At 43.7% G+C, this 8,573-nt stretch overlaps 1 protein-coding gene across 1 annotated transcript in view; it reads left to right on the top strand.

The window, feature by feature from the left end:
- Positions 1–352: 352 nt before the first annotated feature.
- The window catches only part of LOC103368789 (zinc finger protein GLI2-like), a 65,549-nt gene continuing 57,328 nt past the window's right edge, over positions 353–8,573 (top strand). The window contains exon 1 of the mRNA XM_008297272.1: positions 353–422. Coding sequence (XP_008295494.1) covers positions 374–422 — 49 coding nt within the window. The 5' untranslated portion in view covers positions 353–373. The remainder of the gene's footprint in view (positions 423–8,573) is intronic.

The following is an 8,573-nucleotide window of genomic DNA, read 5'->3' as shown; positions in this document are numbered from 1 at the left end:
TAGGTTAGTGCATCACACTCATTCTTACCTACGATAATGTGTCATGCTAATTTTGACCTACGTAAGTTAATGGCTAATGCTAATATCTGCCTGTGGTAGGTTGGGACATCATCAGCTAGCTCGTTTGGCTAACACTACGGTGGGTTAGCGTGTCATGCTAATTTCGTTGATAACGTGTCGATCCCTCAAGTCTAGCATTTAATAGACACCTAAAAAAAAAAAAAAAGACGACGTTTCACTTTCTGTCAATAAAGTTTTTCTTCTGTTGTTTCGTCTTCTTGTCGTCTCCCGAGTGCCTCCGACTCGACTCAACATTTGCTCTTCTGTTCTCTTACAGCCGTCGATCATGGAGACTCCGGAGAAAAAAGAGAAAATGGACCTCAGCGGTTTCGCCGACATGCCGAAGAAACCGGAGACGAGAGGTGAGTCTCAGAAACTCCGGCGAGAATCCGGCGTTCGCCCGTCCGGCCTCGACACGCCGAGCGTCGCAGCGAGGCGGTGCGAGCCGGAGGGCAAAGGGGAGATGAAATATACATTTCAAAGGTGATCTCTGGAGACGAGGCCACTCCACTGTAGAGGCCTGACAGGAATCCCGAGCAGGTCGTCGTTAGCGTTCAGCGCCGTTAAACGCTGACGATCAGGCGACATGACAGCGGCGGCGGCGGCGGCAGGTGAGAACCGTGTTTGTGTTGTCGAGCTAAATGAAGAGCAGCAGCGCTCAGCTCCTCGGCCCGAACGGGGAGTCCATGTTTTAAAGATGTCAGCCGGCGATGATGAAAGCGCCGCATAATGAGGCTCAAAGACCTTGTTCTTACCTCCAGAGTATAGAGGCAGAAAAAACGGAGCGGGCCGGCGCTGCTGGAGCCGAAACGCCGCTTCAGAGGGCTGACAGAGATACGAGCCGACGGGCCGCCTTTGAAATGCAAATTAAACGTGTGATTTAGTGACATTTTTACTCATTCATGAAGGACTTGGTGGCCTGCCATTATAAAGAAACACTCATCAATTGGTAAAGAAGCAGAAAGTCGGCTCGGGAGGCGAAGGACGGCGGCGGCGGCGGGTTGTCGCGTTTTATTGAACTTTGTGCAAACACCAGGCGAAGCAGCAGAAACTCGTCTTCATGGGAGCCGGTTTGTTCCCGTCATGTTCTGGTTCAGTCGGAGTCACGTGACCGTCGGATCAGATCACCGAACCGGAACCGTTCATGAGCCAGAAACTCATCAGAGCTTCTGCTTTCCCACCAAATCTGAGCTTCAAATTAAGTCTTTGTTTAAACGAAAATGGCCAAAAATGACGCGTTTGCTTTCAACAGATTCTGTTAAAAAAAAAAAAATCCTGAATTTCCTCCGACTGAAGCGTTTCTACGGAGCAGAGAGGAAACGCTGTGGAAATAAACCTAGAAAAAATTACATATCAGCCAAAAACTGTAAAAATAGTCAAATTCATCAGATTATCTGCTTTCCTACGGTCATTAAACGCATCACCTGTGAGGTTTAGTTCCATCTGAAAATCCACGTCTTCTTTAAAAACTAACTAAAAGCAAATAAACTGCTTTAACTGGACAACAACTCAGTTTTCCGGCTGGACTGAAGGCAGCATTTCCTAAAAAACTACCAGATTTTCTACTTTCCTACGATCCCTAAACGCACCATCTATTTAAATACAGTCCAGCAGCATCAAAACACATCTAAGAATCTGTTGTAAGTAGAGTCACGTTGTTTTTTATCAGCTGGAAACCGTAAAACTACGATTTGTCTGCTTTCCTACGATCCCTGAACGCACCATGTGCGAGGAAACTAACTAAATCTGAGATATTTCATCCGAATCGCTTTTTTCTACGTGTCTGTTTTGAAAATTAAATAAAAATAAACAGTTTTAACCAAACCAAAAATTCCACTTTGGGCTGAACTGAAGGCAGCGTTTCCACAGAGCAGCGCAGAAAAACTAAGATGAGGCAGATTTTCTACTTTCCTACGATCCCTGAACGCACCATCGTGTCTAAACACACTCAGACTGATGAAAACTTCTTTTCGTATAAATGCCGCTGTGGGTTTAGCGGGTTCTGTCCTTCAGCGTGGTTCTGATGGTTCTGACCCACATTCCAGCCGGCTGAGGCGCTTCGAGTCGAGCCGGACGACACGTTTGCGGGACGCCAGCGTGATGAAAGCGCCTCCTAACGAGGTCAGAGGAGAAAAGGACGAATCAGTGGCGAGCGACGTTTGAAGTGTTAATGAAGAACGTTTTCATGTGAGCAGCTCCAGCGTGTCGGTGTTTTAAACTACACTGTAAAAATCTGTTCTGTTTGCATTTAAGGTTTTTAAACTGTCTAAAGTCAGCGAAAGGCGTCGATGTTTGACAGACATCTGCTGTTATTTTCACTTTCTTTTAACCTTAACACCAGATTGTTTTAACTAAACTAGTTTTACAGTGTACAATCCATGTTTCAGTGAACTAACAGGAATTCTTTGGTATTAAACTCCTAAACTCATGAGTTCTACTGAAACAACATTTGTTGCCGTTTTTTTTTTTTTTACAGTTTTGGATGTTTTTTGTTTTAACCGTCATCAAGTGAAACAATCTTTTTTTTTTCTATGATTAATTAATTTTACAGTTTATTTGTTTTTGACAGTTAAAATGTAAGTTAATGTTTTATTTTACTATTTATCATCTGGAATTTAACCAAACACTGAAAAACTGTAAAATAGATTTTTTTTTAAAAACATATTTTCTGTTTGTAAATGTTTAATTACACAATGAACGTGATTTTGTTTTAAAAACGCATAACTATTTAAATACTGTAAAAATGTACTTAAATTTACTTTTTAATGGTTAAAATGTAAATTATTAAATTATTTTATTTTAGAGATTTTGCTCGTTATTATTTATAATTTACCAAAGTAGGAAAATACGTAAAATACCAGGAAAATGTTTTTTAAAAAAATAAAAAATGTTCTTTTAAAAGTTTATTTTTACAGTGTATGGAGATTTCTCTTGGTTTTTTTTGTTTATTTTTTTTTTAACTCCAATGAAAAAGTAATTTTACAATTTTATAAATTCTGTGTTTGAACAAAACAGGCTAAATCTATAAAAAGTTTTATTTTTTATTTTTTACAGTGTTCTTTATTTTAATTCAGCACTTATATTTGTTATGATACAGGAAGAAGTGATTTTAATTATAAGTTTTTGGTGAAACATTGTGCAAAAATGAATTTTCATTTTTAAAATACACATTTGTGAATGTTCTTTAAAATGTAAACATATATAGGCTTTATATCTATATAACTATAACTATATATATATATATATATATATATATATTTTTATATATATATATAACTATAACTATATATATATAGTTATTTATATATATATATATATATATATATAGTTTTATATATATATATAACTATATATAACTATATATATGTAGTTGTTGTTTACATCCAGTCATTAGATTCTCTGCCCCTTGCCAGTGGCCACAGACATGTTTCAGGGTGAACAGAAAGTTTTTTACAGTGTTGTTTCCAGACGGAACACCTGAGCTCCATTTCTCTTCCTGTCTGGACCAATCACAGGTCGCGCGCTCTTCGGCCTCCTGAACTCTCGCGCTGTTGTATATTTATAAGTGACTCTTTAATCTCCTCGCGCCTAAAAACACTAAAAGTCCTCCTCGCGCGCTATCGGCTCCGGACTTTAATCTCAACCAAACACGAGGCTTCGATTCGCGCAGAATCAGATAGAGCGGCCCGTCTGCCAGCGCGCGGACAGCGCAATTACTTACGGCGCTAATATGCATTATTATCCGGCGGCTGCTGATGGGCCGATAGGACGGGTTCTGGAGCTCCTTGAACCCGGAGCGGGTCCTGCAGAGGAACCGGGCGGACGTGATGTAGTGCTGCTGGTTTACTGTCACCGGGAACAGGCCCACCTCCGGTTTACGGCCCGTTCGGCGTTATTTATCCACGGCGGTTCCGCTCTGTCACCGGTCGCCTCTAATGCCGAGTTTTAAGACGTTATTTACACATAAACACGCGCTATTTACGGCCGCGCGTGAGCAGCGGGCAGGAAATGAATGTTCCCGCGCCGCGCGCCGTTCTATCACACTGGAACAATCTGGACCGCTAATAGAACCATTTATCATTTGTTCCGCCCGGGCCCGGTCCCACAGGCCTCATGGAAATGGGCTGCGCGCGCAATCAAGTTGTTTAAGCAGCGGATGCGCGCGACGCCGCGGCTCCATCAGGACCCAGGTGGTGCCGGTACTGGTGCCGCCCGACCCGCCGGTTCCCTTATTCTTAAGCTCGAGTTCGGGGGATAAAACTCTGGCAGAGCGACTCCTGGACCGGGCTCCTGGACCAGAACCGGAGCCGCTAATAGAGTCAAACGAGCGGCTGAATGCGCGCTGACAGCTCGCATCTGTCCGCAGATTGACTGGGCGGTCCGGAGCCCGGTTCTAATAACCGGCGGTGTTCAGAGTCCAGCAGGTCCCGCTGATGCTCGTGTGGGTTTACGGCTCGGATCAAAGCTGATCCAGTTCAGTAAATGTGGAGGTTCTGGCTCGTTTCCTGAAATAAGGAAGTAAAATAAAATCTAAGAGATGATCCAACTAGAACTCAGCTGTTCAAACCGGGCAGTACATGTGGACTCACTGACGTCCTGTTCTTGGACAGTCTGAACCAGAAATCTGACATTTTGGATCAGAGGAACCACACACTGTAAAAAACGGAAGCAAAATAAAGTCAAGTCTGTAGAAAGTGAACTTGAATGTAGATGTTTTATGTCTTCGATAAGAACCGGGTTTCTTCCTGTTCTGAGGGAACCGGGACTGAAATGTGAAACAACAACAACAAAAAGGAAAACTGTAAAAACTGGACCTGAATTCACCCGTTTCAGGTCATAAAACGTAAACGTGGAGGCAACAGGAAAACCACGCGCTGCAAAAACCCTAAAAGTTAGTTTTGTGTAAATTATGTAAAAACTGAAAGTGAAGCAACAGATCAATGCTTTAAATAAACTGAGCAGGTAGCAGCACTATAAAAACCTGAAGTAGAAGAACAGAACCGAAGGATCAACATGTGAGTGGAAAATCACTTTAATGAATGAATACGTTTGAGCTGAATGTCGTCTTTTAGATTCACGTTTGTAGAAAACAGTGAAATGACCTGAAACGTGTAAATCAGCACGAAACACTGAAATACATCCACGTGTTTATTTAATAGTCGTATCTCATTTAAAACCACTTTTATGCACATAATGCTTTGATCTGGAACATGTTAAAAGGAAAACATTTGTTTAAAATAAAAAATAGAGAAATTGCACTAAATTAGTGAATATATTTTGCAAACCAATTATTTTCTGTCAAAAAATGATTTTTTCTTTCTTTGGTTATTTACATTTTATTTTACCTCCACGTGGACATTTACTGTATTTCTGTCATTTTATTGATATTTTCATGTGTTTCTAGAATATTAAAAGTTGTTTTTTCTTTACAGCACGTCTTCACATTTACAAAATAAACTGAATTTAATGGGATCATTTTGGTTAATTGAATTAATTATTTATGTTGATTTTCTTTTTAAAAAAACGAAACATTTGGAGGAACTTCATCATATTTAGAAACAAAGGAACAGTTGAGCTCTTCTGGAGCTTTTACTCCTTCAGCATGGACTTCATCAGTCCTCACAGAAGCTTTATGTTGAATTTACGTTTTGATTTTAATGAATTCTTGTTGATTTTAATTCCTGACGCTGACTTCCTTCAGTCCAGATCAGCCCTCGGCTCCATGCAGCAGCTCCAGCTGTTCCGGGCCTTTCCGTCGCTCTTCATCCCTCCTGCAGCGTCCACACTCAGAGACGTTCTCAGGACTCCTTTGAGGCCTGCCGGGAAATCGGACATGTGAGCGTTTCGTTGTGATCGCTGCGACCTCCGCGCTGCGCTGCGCCTGGCGGCTGCCGAGCTCCGGGCCTCCGTCCTCCGTCTTGTCGCTAAACTAGGCCACAGGAAGCGAGCGGCGCTGATGGACCGGCTCCGCCGGCGGCTCACATACATCTTGCTGGGAGTGAGTCTGTCAGCGCGGGGAGATGGATGTGGTGTTAGCGTTAGCCGGCGGCGCGCCCCGCTCCGCCGGGACGCAGCGTAAACACCGAGCCCCTCCTGGCCGCCCCGGGGCATTCTGGGTAGGAGGGCCCCAGTGCTCCCAGTGCTCCCAGTGCTCCCAGTTTAGACGGCAGACAGTCAGGAGGCCGGCCCTCACAGAGACACGTTAACCAACCATGAAGGGAAGACGCTGGTTCTGTTGGTGTCAGCGTCTCTGACCCGTCCGTCACTAAAGCCTGAAACACAGACCACAGGTTCTGGTTCTCAGAAGGAGAACCGTTCTGGTTCTTGTCCTCTGTGACAGAAGGTGTTCGGACAAAACAAGACGCTGAAGACACACGACGTTGTCTTTGAAACAGTTTGGACCGTTGCGTTCTGGTTCTGGTTCTGGTCTTGGCTCTTGTTCTGTGTACATGAAGGACTGATGAAGGTTTCAATCAGCTCATGTTTTGCACAGTTTTCCTGTTTTGTTAAATGATGAAGAACATGTGACACATGGAACCCAGAAGTCCTGGTTTCACGTCTGACTGTGAACCAGGATGAAACAAACACTTTCTGTTTCACTTTGTGTTTGTGACGTTTTTTGGACGTTATTATTTTACAGTGTAGTTTCACTTTCTTCATCTAAAAGTGTGAAGCATCTGAACGTCGTGTCCCTCAGAACCAGAACATCCCACTCCTCCATGTTCTCCGCCCGCCGCCGCTGCCCTCGGAGACCTTTACCAGGTTAGCGGCTGCTAGCGGCCGGGAGCAGCTGGAGATTAGCAATAAGAGCTAATTAGCAGCTCTGCAGAGGAGCCCGCCTTCATGAGGGCTGTCACATGGCTGCGTTCTGAAGGTCCGACTGGGCAGCAAGTGGCTCAGAAAGCTGCAAACTTTCCCTCCGACTGACACCGAAGGCGGCGGCGCGCTGAACAACGCGTTCCCTCGTAAACGCGCTGAAGTCAGCGGTTCCTCCTGAACGGTGAAAGACCTTCAGCTCGTTTATGATGTTAGAATAAAGCTTCAACGCACATCAGGAAGATGGACCAAAAAAAACACAAAGAGACACGAAATTACCACAAAGAGACGCTGAACGCCCCTTTGACACAAAGAGAGAAAGAAAATGGTTCAACAAAAACTAAAACATGTTGACGGGAATCAGTTTATAGTTTATATCTGTACAGACTGAGGATGGGTCGGCTGTGGCCGTATTGAACGTGAGCTCCAGTTCGCCTCCATCCTGCTGCTCTGTTCAGCCTCCAGCAGGCAGCTGTGGGTGGAAAAACATTCCTGTTATTGTCGGGGAAACTCCATCACAGCTGACAGTCTGGAAAGTGGAAACCCGACGCCTCCTGCAGGTCCGACTCACATTTCCAATCAGCAGAACCAGGCAGGAGTCCGTTAATGTGCAGGGCTTTTAGGTTGTGGTCCAGTAATATCCTGGTTTTCATGTTTTGATGCGTTAACATCCAGGTCTGTGATGTTTTGCTGAATTATAATCAAACTCTTTGACATCTTGGTCCTTTAACATCCAGTTCTTTGATGTTTAATGTCCGGGTTTTGGATGCTTTGGTGCGTTGAAATCCTGATTTTTGACATTTTGGGAGGTGAATATGTCGGTTTTGATGTTTTGGTCTTCTAATGTCTCGGTTAGGGTTATGTGTTGGTCTGGTAATATCCAGCTTTTTGACATTTTGGTGCGTTAAAGTCCAAGTTATACGATTAAATCTCGACAAAAACTCTGAATGCAGTGTTTTACGTTAAACACTGAGCCTGCACAGGATGATCTGGACTCATGACGCCGTATTCACCACCTACAGACGGAACGCTGAAGACCAGGACGTGTGAGGTACAGATCCTCCACGGCGACTCCAGCCTCCTCGGTGTTGGCCGGTTCTTGCGGCGGCGTCGAGCTAATGGCTCTTTTAGACTAATCGCTGTCCTCGTGTGCTTTGTCTTGGAGCTATTGGTGCTAATTAGCCGCCGAACCAGGCCGAGCGAGGACGGAAATAAGGTCAGGAGATATTTACGCCATCACAGAGAGTCGTTACGTTTAAGATGAATCGCTGCGAGGAAGCTCCACAGACGGATTTTCTTTTTGCTCAGCAGAACCAAGCTGAAATCAGCTCGTGTTTCATGTTTTATTCTATTTCAAGAGGGAAAGAAGAACCACGTGGGAGTGAAAAGACTAAAAGTTGTCCTAAAAATATCGATACGATGTCGGGAAAATGTTGACTGGATGTCTAAAGAATGTTTCGGGGAAAAAAAACCTAAAAATATTCATAAAATGTCAGATAAATGAGAAAAAGGTCCTTTTGTCAGATTCATGTCCTGGTTCTGTTGGGTTCAGGTTCACATTTTAGTGCGTCGATACTCAGGACTGTGTTTGTTTATTATCCAGGTTTCTGAAGATTTGGTGGATTAATATCAGGTTTTTATCATGTTAGTGCTTTAACATGTAAGTTCTTCACGTTCTGGTGCGTTAGTGTCCAGCA

This window comes from Stegastes partitus, unplaced genomic scaffold (assembly GCF_000690725.1).
Source record: "Stegastes partitus isolate 25-593 unplaced genomic scaffold, Stegastes_partitus-1.0.2 Scaffold1204, whole genome shotgun sequence".
Classification (NCBI taxonomy): Eukaryota; Metazoa; Chordata; class Actinopteri; family Pomacentridae; genus Stegastes; species Stegastes partitus.
The sequence above is the reverse complement of the archived record's forward strand: the minus strand, read 5'-3'. Positions and strand labels throughout refer to the sequence as shown.